Source organism: Pteronotus mesoamericanus, unplaced genomic scaffold (assembly GCF_021234165.1).
Source record: "Pteronotus mesoamericanus isolate MK-2021 breed Mesoamerican mustached bat unplaced genomic scaffold, CSHL_Meso_final scaffold_118, whole genome shotgun sequence".
NCBI lineage: Eukaryota > Metazoa > Chordata > Mammalia > Chiroptera > Mormoopidae > Pteronotus > Pteronotus mesoamericanus.
Window position 1 is genome coordinate 8764788 of NW_026555301.1, and position 25225 is coordinate 8790012.

At 44.3% G+C, this 25225-nt stretch overlaps 1 protein-coding gene across 2 annotated transcripts; it reads right to left on the minus strand.

Moving 5' to 3' along the window:
* Window positions 1–7905: 7905 nt before the first annotated feature.
* TUBB6 (tubulin beta 6 class V) lies at window positions 7906–21233 on the minus strand. Of its 2 annotated transcripts, none has more exons than XM_054587336.1 (4): window positions 21105–21233; window positions 20586–20694; window positions 18789–18899; window positions 7906–9378 (listed from the first exon to the last, which is right to left on the minus strand). In XM_054587336.1, exons 1-4 carry the CDS (start codon window positions 21159–21161, stop codon window positions 8315–8317), a joined length of 1341 nt encoding a protein of 446 aa, XP_054443311.1. In that variant the 5' UTR covers window positions 21162–21233; the 3' UTR covers window positions 7906–8314. The 2 variants fall into 2 exon arrangements, with proteins under 2 accessions (XP_054443311.1, XP_054443312.1); XM_054587337.1 differs by having other exon boundaries at window positions 18789–18894; window positions 21105–21124.
* Window positions 21234–25225: the final 3992 nt, after the last annotated feature.

Below are 25225 nucleotides of genomic sequence, written 5' to 3' on the forward strand. Positions count from 1 at the left end.
AAATCTTGGAGAACTTCAAGAAAGATATAGACAACAACACACTGATACTAGGGGATTTTAACACTCCACTGTCAACAATGGATAGACCTTCCAAACAAAATATCAACAAGGATATTATGGCACTGAACGATGCATTAGATCAAACGGACTTAACTGACATATGTAGAGCCTTTTGTACCAAAAAAGCGAAACATACATTCTTTTCAAATGCATGTGGAACATTTTCAAAGACAGACTGCGTGATAGGACACAAGCCTCAACAAATTCAAGAAAATTGAAATCATATCAAGCATTTTCTTTGATCATGAGCTTGACGCTACAAACCAACCTCAATGGAAAAACTCAGAAACATTCAAACTTATGAGGACTGAATAGCATGCTATTAAACAATGAGTGGGTCAATAATGAGATAAGAGAAGAAATCAAAAAGTTTCAGGGAACAAATGACAGTGAACACACAGCAGTCCAATACCTGTGGGACACAGCGAAGGCAGTCCTGAGAGGGAAGTTCATCACAATAAAGGCCTATCTATAAAAGATAGAAACACCTCAAATAAACTAACCATACATCTTCAAGAACTGGAGAAACAACAACAAACTAAGCCCATAGTGATAGAAGGAAGGAAGTAATCAAGATCAGAGCAGAACTGAATGACATAGAGACTAAAAGAACAACTCGAAGGATCAATAACTCCAGGAGCTGGTTCTTTGAAAAGATAAACAAAATCGACAAGCCTTTAAGCAGACTCATCAAGAAAAGAAAGGGAGAGGACCCAAATAAATAATACCAGCAATGAAAGAGGAGAAATAACAACTGATACCACAGAAATACAATGAATTGTAAGAAACTACTATGAAAAATTATATGCCAAGAAATTTGAAAACCTTGATGAAATGGGCAAATTTCCAGAAAAATATAACCTTCCAACACTGAATGAAGAAGAAGCAGAAAGCCTGAACAGACTGATAACAGCTGGTGAAGTTGAAGCAGTAATAAAAAAAACTCCTGGCACAGAAAAGCCCTGGACCGGACAGTTTCACATGAGAATTTTACAAAACATTTAATGAAGAGCTAATCCCTGTCGTCAGATTATTCAAAAAAATCCAAGAAGAGGGGAGACTCCCGAATTCTTTATGAGGCCATCATCATCCTAATCCCCAAACCAGATAAAGACACAGCAGAGAAAGAAAACTACAGGACAGTATCGCTGAAGAACATAGATGCTAAAATCCTCAACAAAATATTGGCAAACCGCATCCGGCAATACATTAAAAAGATCACCATGATCAAATGGGATTCATCACAGGGGTGCAAGGATGGTTCAATATTTGCAAATCAATAAACTTAATCACATAAACAAAAGGAAAGACAATAATCACATGTTCATATCAATAGACGTGGAAAACATTTGATAAGGAACAGCTCCCATTTATGATAAAAACACTCAGCAAAATGGGAATAAAGGGGGCATACCTCAACATAGTAAAGACTATATGAAAAACCTACAGCCAACATCATATTCAATGGGCAAAAAGTAAAAGATTTCCCACTATGATTGGGAACAAGACTATGTCCGCTTTCACCACTTCTATTCAACATAGTATTATTGGAAGTCGTAGCTACAGCGATCAGAGAAAGAAAGAAAAGGCATCTAAATTGGAGAGGAAGTAAAATTGTCGTTTGCAGATGACATGATAGTGTACATAGAAAACTGCATAAACTCCACCAAAAAACTACTTGACCTAATTAAGTAAATTTGGCAAAACAGCGTGGCAAAACACAGCCAATATTCAGAAATCAAAGGCATTTTTGTACACCAACAATGAAATATTAGAAGCAGAAATCAAGGGGAAAAAAATCCCATTTGCCATAGCAACAAGAAAAAGTACCCAGGAATAAACTTAACTAACCAAGGAGGTAAAAGACCTGTACTCAGAAAACTACACAACACTGAAGAAAGAAATTAAGAAAGACACAGATAAATGGAAGCATGTACTGTATTCATGGAAGAATTAACAACATGAAAATGTCCATACTACCCATAGCAATTTATAAATTCAGTGCAATCCCTATTAAAATATCAATGATGTATTTCACAGATACAGGACAAATTTCAAAAATTTATATGGAACCACAAATGACCCTGAATAGCCATAGCAGTTTTGAGAAAGAAGAACAAAGTAGGAGGGATCACGATACCTGATACCAAATTATATTACAGGGCCACTGTAATCAAAACAGTCTGGTACTGCTGTAAGAACAGACACATAGATCAATGGAACAGAATAGATAGCCTAGAAATAAACGCGTGTCTCTGTAGTCAATATTCTACAAAAGGGGCAGAAGCATAAAATGGGGTAAAAAATAGCCTCTTCAACAAATGGTGTTGGGACATCTGGACAGCTACATGCAAAAAATTGAAAATCAACCACCAACTTACACCATATACACAAATAAACTCAAGATGGATAAAAGACTTAATTAAATATAAGTTGCAACACCATAAAAGTCCTAGAGGAGAACATAGGCAGGAAACTCAGATATTCCACGCAGCAGTATTTTCACCAATATGTCCCCTAGAGCACGGGACATAAAAGAATTAATAAACAAATGGGACTTCATCAAAGTAAGAAGCTCCTGCATGGCTAAAGAAAACATCAGCAAAATGAAAAGGGAACAAACCGTGTGGGAAAATGTATTTTCCAATGATACCTCAGACAAGGGTTTGATCTCCAAAATACATAAAGAACTCACACGACTCCACTCCAGGAAGACAGACAATCCAATTAAAAAATGGGCAAAGGACCTGAACAGACACTTCTCCAAGGAAGGCATACACAGGGCCCAGGGACTTATGAAAGGATGCTCTTCACTAGCCATCAGAGAAATGCAAATTAAACTACAATGAGATACCACTTCACCCCAGTCAGAATGGCCATCACCAATCAACAAAGAAGTGCTGGCAAGGTTGCTGAGAAAAGGAAACCTTAGTACACAGTTGGTGAGAGTGCAGACTGGTGCAGCCACTGTGGAAAATAGTTTGGAATTTCCTCAAAAAGCTAAAAATGGAACTGCCTTTTGACCCAGAGATTCCACTGCTGGAATTATACCCTAAGAATCCCGAAACACCAATTCAGAAGAACCTATGCACCCCATTGTTCATAGCTCAATATACAATAGCCAAGTGCTGGAAGCAACTTAAGTGTCCATGGGATGAGTGAATCATGAAACTGATACATTTACCAGTGGAATACTATGCAGCAGAAGGAAAGAGCTACTACCATTTGCGACAGCATGGCTGAAACTGGAGAGCATTACGCTAACTGAAATAAGCCAGGCCGTGAAAGACAGATTCCATATGATCTCACCTATAAGTGGAATCTAATCAACAAAACAGACAAGCAAGAAAAATTTAACCAGCAACATTGAAAGAAAAATGAAACTGACAGTAACCAGATGGGATGCGGGAGCGGGGGTAATGGGGTAAAGAAGGGGAAAGGTCAAGTCAAGGAACATGTATAAAGCCATGTTCCTTTGGCCATGGACAAAGCCAAAGTGGGGAAGGATTTAGAGTGGGAGGTAGGGGTGGGTGGGGCTGGGGAAAGTGGTGGTGGGAAAATGGAGACAAATGTATTTGAACTATAAAAAAATAAAAATAAAATTTAAAAAGAACACTGCTAAGCTAGTTGTCATCTGTTAGGTTTTACCATTTTTCTGTGAAAAGAAATGGTGTGAGGTAAAGCCAGGGATGTTGATGAATGAAGCTCCTAAGTTTTCATAGCATCTCCACCAACAATACTGAAATATGTCAAAGTCTGTGTGAAAAATGAAAACCAGTGACAATGAAAGCATTCAGCTTCAAAGATGTATACCTGTTTCCTATGTTACACTTCGGAAACAGTACAAAACATGGTCACTAGTCCCAGAGAAGGAAAGATTCATTACAAGTGATACTACCATTTCAAAATATCTATAAAAGCATAGCTAAATAAAGACTCGGAGACATCAGAACTTCTGAGACAGAAGCTGGAATTTCTATAAAGAGATAGATACATTCCCGGATAGAAGGATGGCATAAGGGAATGGAAAGGAGTCAGTTTTTACATTGTTTGTTCATGCTTTGCTGGGAAATTGTCAAGGGGATTAACAAAAATTGTGAACATAAATGTTATAGATGTATTTTTACCATGAATAGTGTGGGATTTTATTAAGCACAAAATATAAATCAAATGTTTCTATGTCACTGCCAGAGGAGTCAGTTCCCCCAAACGAAGTGCTCATTCAGAGTCCAAACCTCTTAATGTCTCACATCAGTTGAAAATTAGCACAATCTACTAGGTGAAGAGCTTCCATTTCTGATCTATGTTGGTCATTTTCTAAGACCTAAAGGAGGCTAAATGGGAAAGGGAAATACTACATTTCAAGTGCCACTTTACTTTTCTTCAGGTACCATGCCTACATATGAACTCATTTCTCTAAAAGTGAGAACTTTCCATTGAACTAAGAAAAAAGTTAAACTTTTAAATGAATTCCTTTAGTGTGCTTGGGCTGCCATAAAAAAATAAAAGCCCCCCCCACCCCACCCCCCGACACACACACACAACAGACACTGAGTACCTTCTTGGTTTGTGTCCTGGAATGATGAATTCTGGATATAAAGTATATTGATACCAACTCAGTTGGTGTGAAAATCTGTGATAAAGTCATCCGTTTACATCCTTAACTAGTCGTAATCATATGTTGTTCACACTCTCTGGGTCTGACAGTCAGTGTGTAATAATAGCCTGTTGGGAACCATCCCACCTGGCTTCAGGGACTGTAGCCTTGTTGACAGGTGAGGGGGCCCCAAGGCTGGAGCTGAGCAAGGAGGCCTTGGAAAACCAGGCCACTGAGGAGACAAAACCTGTTCCCCTGGCAAGGGCACAGCCCCTGCCTCTCACATCAGCCTGCTTGGCTTGGGAGGATGGCTGGTTAGTCAATGACCGACCTCTCGATGGCAGGGGCAACATAAGACAGGCACAGTCACAAAGGGTCCATCAGAGAAGGACTTGAGGGTCACGGAGAAGGGGGAAAAGACCCTCACCCCTTGGCTTTGTCATGGCCGGAGTCCTCCTTCTATCTGAAAGAAGTCTCTTTATCTCTTGTCTGCTCTGCTCCACCTGCCTGACCAGGTCAGTGGAACAACACTAAAGGCAGATACAGCCCCAAACTGGATGAGGCGGTTCCTGGGGACAATTAGGCCTGGAAAAGGAATGCATTAAATCCTATGAAACTTAATTTGCTAACAATGCCCTGAGTTAAAGAGTAATGATGTTGGGGACCATTTTGTGAGGCATTGGAAACTGTAGCCCTGGAAAAGAATACATTGTACCCACTCAAGCTTGCTCTGCTTCACACTGCCCTGATAAGGAAAAACCAGGTGTTTTAATTCACAGCCAGGAGATAATTTCTGAGCCCTGAAAACTATGCCTTAAGGAACATCCGGTGCCAACTAGTCTGACAGACCTTGATTTAAGACAAATCTCTGTATTTCTTCAGTTTATTATCTATAGCCTTTTGATGTAAATTGATAGGCATTGTATGTATGCTGTGTACCTCCACGCATATCATTCTCAAGAAAAAACACTTCTAAGGGAAGGGCTCAGGCCTATTCTCCACTAGAGAGAATCACCAACCCCTTCTCCTGACAGGCAAATTGTGTCTAGTACAGTTTATTTCCCCATCTGTGGTGACCCAGAGTGGCTCTGCAGGACAGAACCTCCCCCTTAGCAGCGGGTGCAGCAGGTTTGTCCCAAGCCATCACCTGGATTTCAGAGAAAGGCAGTGGCAATAAGCTAGGGAGGCCCCTGTGCCCTGAATCTTCCATGGTTTCCCAGGTCTGAATTACAAGCTGTTACCACTAGTTTTAGAAGGGTATGGTTCCAGAGAAGTGGAGGTCAGCAATGTTACAAACCTAGATTAGGTCAGAATTCTTAGCAAAAGATAGCATGAAGAAGATGCTAAGTCTTCAAATGCCATTATTTGGATGGAGGTACCATATATTTTTGTATTTATTATTATATTATTTTAGCAGCCTTCTTTGGTGTTATTCCAGCTTGCATTGTGTGTTCTTGACATAGTTATGTATGTTATGGGAATAGTGACTCCTCAGATTTAAGACAGAATCTGTGGCATCTCTGCTGCACTGGGCTGATGGGGTGAGGGGGGAGCTCAGGCAGGCTGCTCTATCCTGTGACTACTCTTCCAGTCGGCCCAGAGATGCCAAACTCCAGCTCACCAGCCACAGGGACAGCTGTTCTGATTCCACTAACTTGGCATCATAGGAGACACTTGAGTCTCTCAGCTACTCTGCCAGTGACCTGCAGGAGTCACGCATTGACTGTCTCCTTTCCTCAGGATGCTTGTGGGAAGTAGTTGAGTGAAGAGTTGCTTTAAGGCTGCAGGATGACTCACTTGCCATCAGGATGTCTAGTGCACTGTTCTCCACATAAGCAGCAGACAGTGAGGAGATGCCCTGTACTCCTTCCCCACTCCACTTCAGAGACGCCAGTGTGTGCTACTCTGGCTTCTCTCACCTGCGGGGCCTCCTGGGTGGAAGTGAGTTGTGCCAACTATGAGTCATGTTGATTCAGTAAGAAAACTGACAGAGCTGTGTGTGAGACTGAGTCAGATGGTGACCCATATCTGTGGCCCCCAGCAGGCCTTCTCGTGGTCACACCTGCACTCTGGAGCACTGTCATGAGTGTTACCTTTGTTGAGACCTAAATAGAGCCTGGCCCACAGCCAGTGCTCTCAGCACATCTTTTCTCTTTCAAGGTCAATCAACAACATATTTCCAGGTTAAATGGGGATGGTAAGGTTTATTTTTACTGTAATCTCACAGAATAGTTTAGATTCCTGAAAAAAATGAGGTGTGGTCTCACTTCAGTTAATGTCATGCTGTCTGCCTAAGACTGGGGCTTACTTAGCACAAAACAAATGCAGTTATTGCATGTCCACTGTGGCAACACAGCACCAGGCAGGGCTAGTTCATGCTGTGAGGTGGCCCTAGATCTCACAGTGGCTGCAAACGGCAAAGGATCATTTCTCTTGCTTCTTGTCCAGCGAAGGTCAGGGGTCAGTTACTGATGGAAGTGCCAGGTCATCTCTACAGGAGCAATTGGGGTCCCCACTTGGGAGGCAGAGCAGAGGGCCAAGCCCTAACATTTGCTTCTAGCTGGAAGTGGCATGCCCCTCACATAATTTTGGCTTAAGCAAAGCCACAGGTTCAGTTAACTTTGTTAATGTCTGCCAATTACTAGTAAAAACCTGGTCCTGTTCTGTGGAATTTTACTGTGCAAGACCTCTTACAGAAGTTGTGGCTACTTTACAGGAACCATAGAAGTGATTATTTGTTACATAGAAAAAGCCTTCACCCTCCCTATGGGGTCAGGCCAGTGGCCTGAGAACTCATGGAAGGAAGCTCAGCAACTCTTGTACTACCCTACCCGGTGCCCTCTCACCCACCAAAAGCTTGCTGGAAGCGTGGAAGTAATTTCCGTGGCTCCGCTGGCAAATCTCAGCTGAGTTGTTAGGAAAGGCTAAGACCCACTAGCCCAGGATATAACGTAGGAAGGTGAAAAATTCGGTGGGAGGTCTAAATGCTGGTTGTAAATGGGAATGAAGGGCCTTTCATCACACATGCATTACCTTTAGGCTTAGAATTCTGACCACCACCCTTAAAGCCTGTAACTCAAGAAAAGCCTCTTTCCTCTCAGTTCTTTTAGTGAGCTGCAGGGGCAGTTCATTCAGAAAGGCACTAGAGATCCAAGCAACCATTGCAATGTTGCAAAGTAACAAATCTGTCATATAAGCAGAGGCTGGCAGAGACAAAGGAACAGTTTTAGTGATTTATTATGAATAAATTGTTTCAAAGGTCAATATTGCATTTTCAATATAAGGCAACACTGCACAGCTTCATTTCACAAAGGATGAAAAAACACTGTTTCTAACTTCTCTGCTAATTCTCAGACATGTTGCACTCTTAACTGAAGGTGAGGTTTATTTGTGTAGCCCTTTATTGACGGCCCATTATTTCTTTTAAATCCTCCAGCAGAAAATATCCCTAGTCTGATCTGACTACATTGGACTGCCAAGTCTTTGCTATTTGAATGTGCTTGCTTGCTTCTAGATGACTGAGAGTACAATTTTATTGCATTTGGGAGGGGCCTGTACCCATATATTTAGACCAGTTCCTTATTCAATGGCCATTAGAATTAAGACACATCAGAGTTAAAGAAAATCTGCATTGTCATGTTTGAAACAGGCACTCCTCTATTCATTGATCTCTTCTTCATCATCTTCAAAAGCTTCTTCACCATCATTGGCCGTAGCTTCTTGATATTGCTGGTACTCAGACACCAGGTCGTTCATGTTGCTCTCTGCTTCTGTGAACTCCATCTCATCCATGCCCTCTCCTGTAAACCAGTGCAGGAAGGCCTTCCGGCGGAACATGGCAGAAAACTGCTCTGAGATGCGCTTGAACAGCTCCTGGATGGCCGTGCTGTTGCCAATGAATGTGGAGGCCATTTTGAGGCCTCGAGGAGGGATGTCACACACAGCCACCTTGACATTGTTGGGGATCCACTCCACAAAATAGCTGCTATTCTTGTTCTGGATGGCCAGCATCTGCTCGTCCACCTCCTTCATTGACATGGGGCCCCGGAAGACAGTGGCCACGGTCAGGTAGCGCCCATGTCTTGGATCACAGGCCGCCATCATATTCTTGGCATCGAACATCTGCTGAGTCAGTTCCGGCACTGTCAGGGCCCGGTACTGCTGACTGCCTCTGGCCGTCAGTGGGGCAAAGCCAGGCATGAAGAAGTGGAGGCGGGGAAAAGGGACCATGTTCACCGCAAGCTTTCGGAGGTCAGCATTGAGCTGGCCCGGGAAGCGTAGTGAGGTGGTGACCCCACTCATGGTGGCTGACACCAGGTGGTTGAGGTCCCCGTAAGTTGGAGTGGTTAGCTTCAGGGTGCGGAAGCAGATGTCGTACAGGGCCTCGTTGTCAATGCAGTAAGTCTCATCCGTGTTCTCCACCAGCTGGTGGACTGACAAGGTGGCATTGTAGGGCTCCACCACCGTGTCTGAGACTTTGGGGGAGGGCATGACGCTGAAGGTGTTCATGATCCTGTCAGGATACTCCTCTCTGATTTTGCTGATGAGCAGCGTGCCCATGCCTGACCCTGTTCCTCCTCCCAGAGAGTGGGTCAGCTGGAAGCCCTGCAGGCAGTCACAGTGCTCACATTCTTTCCTCACCACATCGAGCACCGAATCCACCAGCTCTGCTCCTTCTGTGTAATGCCCCTTTGCCCAGTTGTTCCCTGCACCAGTTTGTCCTGTAATAAGCAAAAGGGGGATAGAATGCAATTTAAATAGGGCAAGACAGAAAGGAATAGCTCATTGATAATAATACTTTTAGGTGGTGTTGGAAAAATGTGTTATGAAGCGATTAGATAATATGATGTTGGCCAAAGTCAGTGGGCAAGGAAATAGGCACCCACCAATCCTACTGGGGAGCATGTGAAGTAGTACCTCTTCAGACAAGTTAAAGACCTATCAATTTTTAAGATGGGCATATGTTTTGACCAGGTAATTTCCATTTTTATTTTAAATAGGTAATTCTCAAATGTGGTAAAATTCAAAGGGAACAAAATGTATATATTAATCTCTTCCCTCTCCTGTGAGTTTTCTGAACTTTGCACTATGTACAAACATTTTCTTTTAAAAACTAGTATTTTTCATGTTAATGGAGCCCCTCGTTTATCATCCAGAATTACTGTTGGAAAATTTTCTGAGCACCAACTATTTACTTTGCACCTATAATTAAATACTCAGCACAGGAAGTGATTCCTGCTCTCAAACTTCTTCTGGCCCAGTGGTGGTAAGGAAGTGAACATACCTGAAAGATTTTTGTATTTTTATCCAAATAGTTCAAGTAACTAGAAAAAGACCTTCTAGTTAGTCTGCTTTCTGCACAATGGTGCATTTCCCCACCTGCTTGTTTGTATCTTGCTTTATGGAAGAAATTTTGCACCTGAAAGGTTGCCTCTTAAATTTAAAATCCTCTCAGCTTGTTTCATTATAAAATTGAAGGTCTTATAGGTAGTGAAGGCCTCTTTCCCAAGCTGTATAAATAATACAGGCCTGTGTGTGTGTATGAAAAAGCGCACTTAAAAAGTGATAGAGGACTGGTAGGGAGTTACTTAGTTTTTGCTTTCCTGTAATGCAGTGCTCTTCAAACAGAGCTCTGTAGCACTGAAAATAACTATAAAACTACATACCCTCTCATACATTTTTAAGTTGACATCTAATTTGCTTTCATAAATTCAAATAGTTGTAAATGACACAATCTTAGTATCTAGGGTACTATAACTACTCTCTTTTAAAAACAACTGGTACATCACTCTGTTACATATAGCCAATAGAGTTTATATAAGAATCAGGAATAAATTATAAGTTGAAACTGATTGTTGTTAAATTACTATAATCATAAGGTGTTAAAAATACATCATTGTAACTGTTTTTTCCAATTAGTTCATTTATCTAAAGATGAATATTAAATATTGCCATAATGAGACAAACTTTGGCATCAAATTTCTTCACTTTTGATTTTAATATATGCTGAAAAATGTTTACATAAATATGTAAATGTGAATGAACTGTGTTCTAACAATGTTATTCAATTATTTGATCTTCTTCAGAGTTACATGCAAAAAAATCAAATAGTTGATCTATAATCACAGAGGGATGGACACATGGAACAGACTGACAGCTGTCAGAGGGGAGGGGGACTTGATGGAAGAAGGTGAAGGGATTGGCCAAAGAACATGTGTGCATGACCCATGGACACGGACAACAGTGTGGCGATGCCCTGAGGGAAGGGGATCCAGGGGCTGCGAGGGCAGGGGGACAAAGACAGGGAAAGGGGGACATCTGCAATAGTGTCACCAATAAAAATAAAGGAAAAAAAATAAAGTTGCTACGGCCATTCCTCTTCTTTAAAAAAGTATTTTTAATCATATTTTCAGCCAAAAACTCAATTTTGTTGAAAGCAGAATTGGAAACATCTAACCTGCATCATTCTTTTCTTCTGTTCTGGAAGAAACAAAAGGCTTTACCAAGACTTACCGAATGCTAACTCTTTCACCCAAAGGCATTTTATTTAATCCAATATACTTAAAGTTGGGCAAATGGAAATATTAATACCAATACAAGTTTGCCAATATGATTTTTTAATGGAATGTTTAAAAATATTTAAATATTTAGGTTGTAATTTTAGCTTATTCGAATTGTAAAAACTATTACACATATAATCTAATTGGCAAAGGCAGTCATTATTAGAACCATCTTCCAAATTAGACATACTTTCTGTCAGAAAACCATGACTTATTTTAAAATTCTAATAGGTTAATGATTTTCAAGGAATATTAGGGAAGCCACTGAGAACTAAATTCTAGAGCATACTATAAGGTAAATTATGAAAAGCAGTAAAATCAAAGTAAAGAATGCAGAGATGATATATCTATTGAATATTTAATAATAAACTTCAAAACTATTATTTCATAATAAACTATGAAAACAAGGTATTGCTGTTTCTCATTCCTTTAACTGGTAATAAGGAAATGTAATATATAGCCAAAATTACTTAGCAGGCAAGGAAGATTATTAAAAAGCATTTTATATCTTTAGTAAATGGGCATATCAAACTCTGGCTTTGAAAGGAAGAACCATGTATAAAAAAATAAACTCATTAGACCCCTGATCAGATTTTCCCTCCATATTGAGTGAAAGAGACCAGGATACACTGCTGAAAGCAGGAGTGGGCAGCTGATTTGGTAGCTTCAAGTGGACAGAAGCAAAAGGAGACGGAGATGCTAAGGCCTGTTTAGACTGCTGCTCTGGGAGGACACTGCTGGCACTGCAGCGGACAGACCTCTCTCCACTTATTTTTCAGATGTTAACTTGACTTTAGCCTACACCCAGCTGGAGGTGAGAATACACAACCACCACCTGAAGACCAGCTTCTCGGCTCCATATGTGGGCAGGTCCATACCTGATGCTGCACACCAGGAGGGGAAACTGAGGTAGGCAGCTGTGACCCCACCAAGGCTCCTTCTTGAGACCAGTCTTGTGCTACATCATCTGAGTACATGGAGGGCTCTTGTGCACTTCGGGGGGTGGGAGCTCCTCACACTAAGGTTTGCTGATGAGCACTACTGGAATCTGCATTGTAATCAAGGTTTTAATCTTGGGCGAATGAGTCATCTTACATTTCTTTTCACCTCCCATAGCACTTATGACTGCTAAGCACAGTGGTGTTAATGGAAGTCTAAAACAAGAAAAGCTTAATCCTGTGATTCCTCACTAATTTTATTATCTTATTGATTATGCTATTATAGTTGTCCCGATTTTTCCCCTTTTGCCCCCCTCCACCCAGCACTTCCCAGTCCCTCAGGCAATCCCCCAACCATTGTTCATGTCCATGGGTCATGCGTGTAAATTGGCTCCTCCATTTCCTTTACTGTACTTTACATCCCCATGGATATTCTGTAAATACCTATTTGTACTTCTTAATGCCCTCACCTCTTCACCCATTCTCCCATATTCCTCTTCCACCTGGCAGTCATCAAAATGTTCTCTATATCCATGATTCTGTCTTGTTTGCTTAGTTGGGGTTTTTTTTTAGATTCAGTTGTTGATAGATTTGTATTTTTTGCCATTTTATTGCTCATAATTTTGCTCTTCTTCTTTTTCTTAAATAGGTCCCCTAAATACTTCACATAATAATGGTTTGGTGATGATGAACTCTCTTAGTTTTTTCTTGTCTGGGAAGTTCTTTATCTGCCCTTTGATTCTAAATGTTATCTTTGCTGGGTAGAGCGATCTTGGCTGTAGGTCCCTGCTTTTCATCACTTTGAATATTTCTTGCCAGTCCCTTCTAGCCTGCAAAGTTTTTTTTTGAGAAATTAGCTGACAGTCTTATGGGAACTCCCCTGTAGGTAATTAACTTTTCTCTTGCTGCTTTTAAGATTCTCTTTTTATCTTTAACCTTTAGCATTTTAATTATGGTGTGTCGTGGAGTGGGCCTCTTTGCATCCATCTTGTCTGGGATTCTCTTTGCTTCCTGGACTTATATGTCTATTTCATTCAACAAATTAGGGAAGTTTTCTTTTATTATTTTTTCAAATAGATTTCCAATTTCTTGCTCTTCCTCTTCTTCTGGCACCCCTATGTGGGACTGCTTAAAGTTGTCCCACAGGCTGCTTACACTGTCCTTGTTTTTTTTATTCTCTTTTCTTCTTCTTGTTCTGATTGGTTGTTTTTTGCTTCTTTATGTTCCACATCATTGATCTGCTTCTCGGTTTCATCCACTCTACTGTTGTTTCCCTGTAAGTTGTTCTTTATTTCAATTAGTGTATCCTTCATTTCTGACTGGATCTTTTTTATGCTGTTGAGGTCCTCGCTAAGTTCCTCGAGCATCCTTATAACCAGTATTTTGAACTCTGCATCTGACAGAATGCTTATCTCCATTTTGTTTAGCTCTTCTTCTGGAGTTTTGACCTGTTCTTTCATTGGGGCCATATTTCTTTGTCTCCTCATTTTGACAGCTTCCCTGTGTTTGTTTCTATGTATTAGGTAGAGCTGCTATGACTCCCTGTGTTGGCAGTGTGACCTAATGTAGTAGGTGTTCTGTAGGTTCCAGTGGCACAGCCTCTTCTATCACCTAAGCTGGCTACACAAGGTCCACCCTTCGTGTAGGCTGAGTACACCCTCCTCTTGTAGTTTGGCCTTGGTTGCTGTTGGCAGATCAATGGGAGGTATTTATCCAGGCCAGTCAGCTGCAAGTACTGGCTGTGACCACTGACCACCAACCTCCGCCCTCTGTGGAGGATCAGCTGTGTGGGGGCAGGGTGGTGGTGCTCTCATGTGGTCTGCAGCTATCCACTGGGTACACAGGCTCTGGGGTTTTCCAGGCGGTGCAGGCCAGGATCAGCCCCGACCTGGCTTTTACCCTGAGCACCCTGTCTGAGCTGTGAAGCAATCCAAGATGGCTGCTACTTGTGCCAGGCTTGGAGATTTCCAGGTGAAACCAAGCTGTGAATCCAGGCTGCCTGCTGCTAGTACTGGGCCTGGGGCTCCTTGAGGCCAGCTGTTGCTTGTCTGGGAGGATTTAGGAAGTTGTTAAGCATGAGCCAAGATGGGCCATGCATATGGGAAAGCAGCTCGGGTGGGCCCATAAGTTGGGTGGGGCAGAGTCTCTGGGGTTCTCCAAGGCAGGTCAAACAGTGTTAGCCAGGTTGATGGCGCCTCAGATATGGCACCAGCTTGCCAGTTCTGTGGGAGATAGGGTTTAGAAAGGGGACAATGGCCTCTGCTTGCCTTGATGCCAGACACTTCAGTGTTGCGCTTTGTAAGTGGTGCCTTTCAAACTGCTACCCCAGTCAGTGCTGGAGCTCAGAGGGAGTCCATGTGTGGTTTCTTTAAGAGAACTGCTTGGGGCTCCAGAAGTTTCTTCCACCAGTTCAATTCTTGCTGGTTTTTGCAGCCAGAAGTTGTACGGACATATCTTCCTGGCATAGGAACGCCGGGCTGGGTGGGAGGCCTGGTGTGGAGGTGGGCCTCCTCACTCCCAAGATATCCCTCTCGAATTTTTATCCACCACTTGTGGGTGAGGGACCAGCCCATTCTGTGTCTGTACCCCGCCTACCAGTCTGGATGGATGTGGTTTCTTTAATTCCACAGTTTTCAGACTTCCATACAACTTGATTTCTAACAGTTCTGAGTGATGGTTGTTCTATATTTTAGTTGTACTTTTGACGTGGTTGTGCAAAGAGGCAGGCCATGTCTGCCTACGCTGCCATATTGACTGGAAGTCCTCAATATTTCAGTAATTTAAAAACTGTTGACTCTTTCCCTAGCCAGTGTGACTTGTATGGAGCATTGTCCCATGACTGAAGGGTTGCTGGTTTCACTGCTGGTCAGGGCACATACCTAGGTTAGGGGTTTGATACCTGGTCAGGGAGCACCTGGGAGGCAATCAATTGATGCTTCTCTCTCACATCCATGTTTTTCTCCCTCTCTCTCTCTCTCTAAAAGCAATGAAAAAATGTCCTCGGCCAGCCCCTGTGCTTGTCTGTCTTAACCCCACCTTACAAATGAGCCTAGCCTCACTCCTCTGGTCTTTGCCCCATTTGGCTGGTAAAAGGCACCAAGGCAATTGGCATGACATGAACTGTGGCTCAAAATAAACGATGCAGAAATAACATATCTATTTAATAACAAAGTATAAAAACAGCCCCTCTGTGCCTGCATCCGACCCTGTAGTCCCTGGCCACTTCAGTCCCCTCACGTGGCCATTTCCTTGACTAGAAGGTAGCTGTGTTCTCTTACATTTTCTTTCCGCCCAGCTGGGTCACACAGTGAAACCTGGCTAACCACCTACTATTACCAGGCTTGAAAATGGTCACTGTCCTTCCTATGTCCCCACTAACTCCTGCCCATCCCAGCAGATGGCAGCATGGCCAGACCATGGCAGAGGCCCTGGGATGAATAAACTTGGGGCTAGCCTCATACTCAGGGTAGGCCTTGTACCTGGGGCTCAGTGCAGAACTATCACATCTGTACAAAGTCAAGATTGAGTGCAGTTGTCACAAAAAGACTAGAAATTATTGTATTAAAATAGAGTAGAAACTAATAACTGAAAACAAACAGGTGGCTTTAGGCAGATATTCAGCCATAGTAAATCAAGCTCACCCTAGCTGGTATAAAGAGATTCTGAGCTTGACCCTTTCTCTTCCCTCAGCTCACACCATTCACTTGGCTTCCTCAATATTTATAGCATGATTAGCCATGAAGTTTTCTCTGCTCTTGACAAAAGGAGGAAGCTGGTGACTTCTGAAAATATTTTGCCACAGTCTCATAGCAACAAATGTTCCCAGTTAAATATTTGGGGGTCATGAGTTGAACATCTTCTGTAATGCAATGTTGTGACATTAATCAGCGGCTCCAGATTGTAGAACTCAAGCCTGTGATCTCTAAGTTTTGGCAGTCAGACTGCAACAGATCCTCAGGGTTTTCTCAGAATCCACCCTCTGGTTTACACCCAGCTCACCCTGAGGGATGGATTAATAAGTCTGAAGGCTGTGTATGTGCTCTCTATCCTAAATTTTGAAGAAAAAGGTACAGGTGCAGAAAGAGGCTTAAAGGAAAGTTTCTCTCTCTAGGATTTCATTCCCCCCCCCCGCCAAGACTCTTTCCCACTATCTAATAGGCATGACTGCTATGCAGGTAGCAATTTATGAAGAAAAGAGTTTTTTAAAAAAAGCATCCATCGGCCCAGATGGCTTTGTTGAGCCTGGTGGACTAAAGGAATAGGGAATTTGCCATCCATATCCAGATGCGGTTGTTCAGAAAACGTAATGAGGATAAAGATTCACCAAACAAGCTCTAAACATTTGTCACCCATGTACCTGTCACCACTTTAAAAAATCTACAGTTAATGTGGATGAGAACTAACTGCTGATTGTCAAATAGTTATAAAACTGCCCCCCCCAAAGTATATCCATGTTTAAATCTCAAATGCAGGTAATTTTCACTTTTAGACTTATGCATACTTCCAATCTGTTTTTTTAAGGCATTTTAAACTATATCTGAAAAGGGACTAACACTGGTTTATTTTATTTACCAACTCTGAAACTATGATCTAGAAAGCTACAGTGGGATGAACCATCTCCCATTTATAGAAACCCTGCCTCTTTGATTAACTGGAGAATGCCATAAAAACAACTGTTTAGCCAAACAATATAGTATGTTCATACATTCTGGATACCCTTCCACTCCACAAAACAAATGTGCTATTTTAACAAAATAAGCATATTCACTTAAGCAATTCACAATTCTTAATAAAAAGAGCATCAATTTTATAAAATTACTATTGAATAAAGCTATTTCACATCAATACAGTGTATTAAAATTTTAAATATTCTAAATCAAAAATAGGTATACATGTTCTGGCAAGAAACAGAGATGAAGTAATCCTGGAGATCGTTTACATGTCAAATGTCATTTCTAACATTTTTCAAGGTTTACAAGGACAGTAAATTAGATCATTAAGTGATTACTATAGGTCTATCTAACTTGTTCTTAAACTTTTTGATTCCTATTTATTGACACCTAGAAAGAGACCAAACCTTTCTTATACTCCCAATATTCAGTTCAAATAAATAAAATGAAAGAAATTGCTGAAGCTGCTGCTCTGAGAAACTAGCTTGTTTCAACTTCAATAGTTTGTAGTAATTCAATTATGTAAAAATCAGTTCAGGGTTTGACTCCCTTTAAAACCTCAAAAGGCCCTAGCTGTGCAGGAGGAATGGCCAAGGGTGGGGCCTGGCTCCTGAGCAGATGTCTGGACTGGGAGAGGGAGAAAGGAAAGCAGAGAAGGTGCATGGCCTCCAGTGTCCTACTAGAGACCTTCTTCAGAAAGTGCATCAACAGGTGCCATAGCCTCATCTATAACATTTCTTATGACAGATTTAAACCACATAAAAGGATATGAAGAGTAATGTAATAAATATCTACTTACCTACCATCCATTTTAAGAAATAAAACACACTAATGTTACATGAAGTCCAATGCAACATATATAAGTTAGAACACCTTATATTTAAACAATGTACAAGAGAATAGGTGATTTTTTTCTACTTTCTCTCCAAAAGCAGTTGGGGGGTGTATGTGTGTTTTGGCTAACCAACCTCTGTGGAAACAGGGTTCAGAAAGTTACATTTTAATATTGTGCCTTCAGATTTCTTTATGTGTGAGTCCTGTTTATGTGTGCTTGGGGCCATTATGGTCTCTAGTTCAGTGACAGGTAAAGAATATAAATGTCCCCATTTGTGGGCTATAAAAATACTGGCAAGTTAGGTTTTCTGATGTAAGAAAAGGGGCAACAGAGTCCTGATCTGTTTGAAATATTAAAGGTGAAAAAACCCTTGAACAGGTTATTATCAGAAGTTTAACCTGTGCCATGGTTGTGTAGGTTGTCATGGTGATGGGGAAGTGGATGATACCAGAAAACACATAATCTCTTTGTGAACATTCATCTTCCTGAGTCACTTTTCTAACAAGTCACTGCCTAATTCTGCTACAAGGGAATTAATTCATAATATCAATAAAATCTTTCAAGATTCTGTATCCTCTTGTATACAAAAGTATACTTTTTATTTGTATACTTTGAAGTAGCCTTGACTCTAAAAACCATGGCTACAGGGTGATGGAGGCTGGTAACACTAACAGTGCCACTTTATTTAATTTTATATAATTTTCTTTAGGAGTTTATAGAGGGGCAGGTATTATTATCACTTTCTTTTTAAGTAGAAGAAGAGAGAGGATTTGTCCAATTGTGATAAAACAAAACATATATGGTAACAGTTTTTAGAAGGAAAGAAGAACATACTGAAGTTTAAAAGATGGGCAATATTATTATCATACTATAATAATTTATGAAGGGGAAAAAAATTAATGTCTAAGATAAATTTTTTTAAATAAAGACCTATCAGTATAAGCATTTTGCTTAGAGATACAGAGGTTACTTTCCAATAAAAAAAAAATTTAAAGAGGTGCCTATGATGAGGCTGTGGACTGCTGATTTCCATTCTAAACTTTTCTATGTCATGTGCTGCTTTAATCTTGCACATAATTTAATTTTGATGTTTAAAAAAATAAGGAAAAAAGGAAAGGTGGAACCTACCAAAGATGAAGTTGTCAGGCCGGAACAGCTGCCCAAAAGGCCCAGACCGCACACTGTCCATGGTGCCGGGTTCCAAGTCCACCAGGGCGGCCCTAGGCACGTATTTCTGAGCTAGAAGAGAACAAAGCCAACTCACAAAAGGTCATTTTCTGGTTTCTAAAGTAATGGAGTTCCCCAGATCAAGCCCTACCAGCTCATCTGCCTGGAATGTATGGAGCAGGATTTCGCTTAGAATCACAGAATCTTAGTACTGGGAGAACACAATTCCACCATTGAATTGCTCAGATGAAGAAACCAGCCCAGACATGAATGGACAGAGGGAGTTCCAGGAATAAATAAGCAGGGTGAGAAATCAGGTCTTCTGACTTTTGGCCTGTATTTTCCAGTTCATCCTAACACCTCTTTCCTGTTGGTCAGTTTTGCCTTTTTAGCTCCATGGAAATACACTGTATCTGTTGCGGCAAATTGCCATGCTGCCATGACGTTCTTTCTGCTTTTTGGCACCTCCCTCATGCATAAACATACATGAACCCAAGCTACCGTCTGAACACCTCATTACGGGTACCATTCCACAGGCCATTTCCCAAGAGACACTCCCATTTATGAAGACTGTTGCTGGGTAGCATTTTCATTGTATGTACACTTTTGTACCACCTGGGCAAGAAATTGTTCCCAGTGAGGATGGGCTTAATAGGATTGCATACAGAAACTGCTTTTCAACTCCTGTCCAGCTATGCACACACCCAACTGAAGAAAGGGTGTAACTAAGCTGGACCTAAGGGTTAACAGGAAGTGCAATGTACACTGGAATTTTCCTTAGTGCTATCTAGAAATTTCACCTCCTATGCCCTACTGTTCCAGACCTTTTGTCATAGCTGCTTAATGAATAAAATCCAGTGATTTATGTATCCTGCTCTTCTTATCTCTTATGTGGGCAAGCAGCATGTCATTCCAAAAAACTGAAAGTGATTATCTCTCAGAATATATGCCCTGTGTAGAAGGGTAGCACCTGCCATTTCCTGGGCATTCTTTCAGTGTCTTGGCTTTTTGTTGTTTTGAAAGGCATGCACCACTTTTATAATAAAAAAAAAAAATGTTACAGAAATAATGTATACATATAGCTACAATTGAAGATGTCCAGGACAGGGGGCAATACTATTCCCAAACTGAGATAAAACCACAGCCTGGATTTTTACTAAAGTCCACCAGACAATTAACCCAGAATTGTCTAGTTTCAGTTTCCAGGGAGTGTAGTCTTTCTGGAGGTCTGCAAAGAGCCAGAAAAGTCATGTAAGGGAGTGCTTTTCAAATTTTTAGCCAAAAACCTCCATTAAGAGGTAATCTTAAACTGGAAAGAAAGAAAAAGGCTGGCTATTACCCACTAAGTTGATTTCACAACACTAATGGGTAGTCTGGTTCAAAAGCTCAGTCCCGCGCAGAATTGGGCTGTTTGAAATAAACTGACAGCGCAATTCCCCGCCCTAACGGGAGCGAAGGAGGAGCCGGGCATCCCGCTGCATCCCAGGTGAACTTTTCCTAGAGAAAACTACCCTCCCGAGAAGGCGAACACAGAGCACCAACGCGGGTCTGTGCGGAGAAGACCGGGAAGGCTGGGATTCTAGAGGGCGATGGCCGGGGTCTAAGAAGGCACCCGCCGGGTCCAGTCGGAAGATGGCCCGGATCCGAGAGAGGGCTGGCCAATTCCGGTGGGGAAGGGCGCGGTCGCGGAGGGGAATGGATGGGGGGAGGGCCATCCCAGAGGTCGCCCGCAGGGGCCGGGCGCACCACACTACTCACACGATGACTCATTGTAGTAGACGTTGATTCTCTCCAGTTGCAACGCCGAGTCACCTACATAGCCTCCCGCCGGGTCGATACCGTGTTCATCGCTGATCACTTCCCAAAACTTTATGCAGGACGAGGCAGGGGAGACACCCGGTCAGGAACCGGAGCCCAGGGCGCCTTCCCCCGCCCCACGCCCCGCGGCTAACCCCGGGGCTGGCTGGGCGGGGCGGGGTGGGGGGCGGCCCGTGTCCACGGCTGCCGAATTCCAGGCGCGCCTGAGCCTCCGGCGGCCGCTCCCAGACAGAGTGGGGATGAGGGCTAGGGGGTCCCAGGTTGTGACGCCCTCACCTCAGCAGCGCCTCTCCTCCAGCCCTCCCCGGGTGCGGGTGCCGGTGCGGCGTGGGGCAGGACTGGGATCCAGGAACCTAGAGGCACCCAGCCCACACCGAGGGTCCAGCCCAGACGCCCCAGGCCTGCAATCTGCCCACCCGCAGAGAGGCCCAGTGCCCACTCGACCCTCGCCCGACCCACCTTGGTGCCTATCTGGTTCCCGCACTGGCCCGCCTGGATGTGCACGATCTCCCTCATGGCGGGCACCGGCTCTGCGTTCTGAGAGCTTGCTCTTCCGACCACAGGGGCAACTGCGGGCCAGCCGCACGCTCTGGAACTCGACCCTCCTCCCGCCCCCCACCCCCGGCAGTCGGGACCAATGGCTGCGGGCCTCGCCTTCCCCGGCTGCGTCCCCTCCGCCCCACCAGTTTGGCGCCACCCTCCGCTCCTCCCTGGCCCAGCTTGTGGTACCCCCCCACGCCCCCGCCCTCCGCCCTCCGCCCCAGGCCTCCGGCCCGGGCGCCAAAGTACCCCCTTCGGCTTGCTGGTCCCAGGGTCTTCCTCCCGGACCACCTCGAAACCGGCGCGTTCCCAGAAGGGAGAACTGAGAGGGGACAGCTGAAGGACCCCTTGCTCAGGAGCCAGGCGGGGAAGTAAGCGGGTCCCTCGAGCGCCCGGCGGAGCAGGGACTTAGTGGGGAGGCAGAAGGAAAGGACAAACGGCTCCGGCGCCTCCCTCACCCTACTTAGGTGCCTCAGTTGTTGACCTGCCCCAGAGAGAAACTGGAGACCACTCGTGCTTGGGAATCGAGAGACTGTGGTGTCAAGAGTTCCCGCTGAGCCGACGCGGGTGGGCCGGCAGGGTCCCATCTTGAGCCACCCTGGACGGGTTCTGGGACTGGGCGGGCCTGGCTGGGTGCATACGCTTCCCGCACACGCCGCGGGGTCAAGCCCAGAGGGTAGAAGGGTTTTGGGACACGAAAGCAGAGTTTTTCGCTGTGACTCTGACCCTCCCACCACCCCTACACCCCCCCCACCCCCTCCCCTTCCCCCCCCCACCCCCCACCACCCCTACACCCCACCCCCCACCACCGCCCTCCTGGAGCCTTTCCGTCTACACACACACACACACACACACACTCCCACCACCCCTACAGCCCACCCCCCACCACCGCCCTCCTGGAGCCTTTCCGTCTACACACACACACACACACACACACACACACACTCCCACCACCCCTACAGCCCACCCCCCACCACCGCCCTCCTGGAGCCTTTCCGGCCACAACTACAGGTACCATCCATTCTGACTACTCGGAACCGTTTGCAAAGGGGCTTAGTTAAAGTGAATACGTTGCCGGATCTGAAAGTTAACATCCTCCTACACCCTCGGAGTCAGTGACGGAAAGCGCTTTGGCCCGGGAGAGCTCAGAGGTCTGAGCTCTAGCCCTCCATTCCTTCACCTTCCCTAGTCCTAGGTCCGCGGACTTCCTTTTCCTGTTCGAAGGGAGATGTGCATGTGTGGGTGTTGTTTGGAGAAGTGCAATGCTGGAGAAGGAGTGAGGACACTAGAAGAACGGCTTAATCCACAGCTTGTCTTTCTTGCCTCTGTTCAGGGGGCCACTGAAAGGGGCTGGGCGATTCCCTGTAGAACGAACAAACCTCGCCCTGGGGACTTGGAGACAATTCTGCTAGGCAAAACAGGGCTCATATAAATACATATAAAATAACACGATGCAGCCCTGATCTCTTTGAACTCCACCCTTGCCAGTTCCCACTGTTTGCTGGGCAGGCACTCCAGCAGGTAAACAAAAGCTTCATTTGTTAGTGGCTTGCATCTAGGGCCCTCTAGATTCCTGGCCCCCTACCCTCCATGCTCAGTTACCTTCTCCCCACCACACACCTGGGCCCTGCTGCTGTCAGGCCTCCCACAGGCATACTCCACCACTCAGACATCTAGAACTCTCTCCAGTCCACTCCTATGGGCAACTCCAGCTGACCAGGCTTACCCACTTGCCAGCTGAGGCCAATACTTAATGTATGCCAGGTACACTGTAAATCAAGTTTACTTCTGGGAATGAATTTGGTCTTCCGGAAGCAATGGTTCCTCTTCCGGGAGGTCTGGTGTGGTAGAAAGGAATGACCACTAGATGGTGAGTCAGGGTGACTCGGAGTTCGATTCCACTGTTTCCAACTGGCTCTGTGTTAAGTCACTTAAATTTTCTGGGCTTTGGTTTACTCATCTGTAAAATGAAAGGATTTTCCTAAAGGACTTGATTCTGTGGCACCTTCAGTCTGAATGTGACCACCAAAGACTTTTGCATGTGTTTTCCTATGTGAACACTTCAGGTGAGAAGACTCTGGAAACCTGGACCACATCCCCTTCCAGGTTGAGGGTTCTGCAGTTTGCACCAGTGGTTTCTTTTTAGATATGCAAAAACTTTGGGGAAATCCTAATGAGTGTGTGTGGTCGGAAAGAGATAAAGAACTTTTTTAAAAAATTTCTTCTGGAGTTTTTCAAATGTTTCCAATTTTAGGTATTATTTCTTTAACCTCTGGATTCCTGCCCCATCCCCCTCTCACTCCCCATCTGTGCTGCTTTTGTGCCTTCTTGTAGGTCCCCATGTCTCTATACACGAGGCACTCCCAGAGAAGCAAGTGAGGCCAGAGCCTTGCCGATGCTAGCCCGGCACACTGAGATCCTGAGATGACCCAGTTGCCCTCCTTTGAGTGCTCAGCACCCTTATTTAGACCGTTGTCGCAGCTCAGTGTAATTACTGACTCCAAGTACATGCTCCCTTCATCCACCTACTGGCGCAGGAAGCCTGGGGCGTGGTGGGCCTATGGTTCCTCAAAGAGTCTTTCCTCAGCTCTGGTCACTCAGTCCCTGCAAAATCAAGCCACTAAGTAACTTCATGGTTTGCTGAAATAGCCACATTTTTAATGATAATTGTTGAGCAGAAATTTGAATCCAAGGTATCAATGTGCCAGAAAGTAGTGCCAATGTGGCTTCAAGAATACTGCTGTAACCTGGGTTCGATGGCGGAAAGTTGATTTATTGGAGTTTCTAGTGGACACTCCCTGTTGACTGGCAAGCCAGCCTACCGTCCACAGCTTTTGGGGGTGGGGAGAATGTGACTGAGGTGACTAAGGCTCGGTGTTACATTCTTTTAAACAGAACTTATGGAATCATCACAGTGACTCTCCAGGGTAGGTATTATTGTAGATGGCAAAACAGAGGATCAGAGTGGGCCTTGTCACCTTGCTGGCAAATAGGAGTGAGAAGATTCCAATATGAGTCCGAGACTTGTCCCTAATATTCATGGGACCGGAGCAAGAGTACACAAACAAAGTCTAAAGATAAAGAAGTCAAAAATCAAGCTTACAGAAATCAGAGAGTGTGTTTTGTTCTGCACCTTAAAGACAGACATTCCTATCTGGTAAGCCAGGATCCAATGTAAGACTCTGGGACTCCCTGGGGATTTGCATCAGGAGTGGCAGTCGGGGAGGGCTGGCCTCCAGCCTCCAGCCCCACCTTGTTCAGCTTGCTGCCCTTTGTCCTCCCCCCGCCCCACCCCCACTCCAACTCCATACACTGGGAAGGGTCCCCTGTGCACACCTGTGGACACCCCAATCCTCGGCCCAAGCTCATCCTCCCCACCCACACACCTGGACCGCCTGTTGGTGCATATCGATGTCACTGTCACCCACGGGAGGAGTGCACCCTGGAGTTAGATTTGAGGAATTCAGGCATGGAGTCCTGAGGTCCTGGGTGCCAAAGCAGCGGTCTGGGCCCCAAGGGGCCATATCCCAGCAGCTGTGTGTCTGGACCTGAAGGCAGTAACAGACCCGGAAGTCTGTGGCATTAGTGCTTTCCCTAAGCACAGGACCCACACCCTCCTGTCTGCTCGCTTCCCACCTCCCCCAGCCCCTCATCTTCTTGCCTTTGATCTCATTTCATTTCTCCTCAGAATACCCTTCTGTTTTCTTCACAATCACCCACCTGGAGTGAGGTCTCTGGGGTCACTTACCAAGGTCTGGATACAGGTATTGAAAAGAGTTCAGAACATAGGAGACAGGAGCCAAGTTTCTGCCCCTTTCTCTGTTGCCGTGGCAGAAGAGTTAAGGTCCCACTCCTCTCCAAATGCTGAGAAGTCCCTGAAGAAAGAGCCCAAGGGGCCAGGTCAGGCTGGTGATGGCCAATGTAGTTTTATTTTCAACTAAAACCCCCGATGTTGACAAATGTAATGATATCTCATCATTGTGCATTTTATGTTATCTGACTCTTGGTGGATAGAGTATGGGTTCTGTGGAGGCGAATGG

Bases quoted from the DNA above. Each gene is read 5' to 3' on its own strand.
- TUBB6 (XM_054587336.1), bottom strand. From the start codon at position 21,161: ATGAGGGAGATCGTGCACATCCAGGCGGGCCAGTGCGGGAACCAGATA. The intron at 20,695-21,104 runs GTGGGTCGGGCG...TCCTGCATAAAG, and splicing joins GGAACCAGATAGGCACCAAG to TTTTGGGAAGTGATCAGCGA. The intron at 9,379-18,788 runs GTAGGTTCCACC...TGCTTATTACAG, and splicing joins GCCTGACAACTTCATCTTTG to GACAAACTGGTGCAGGGAAC.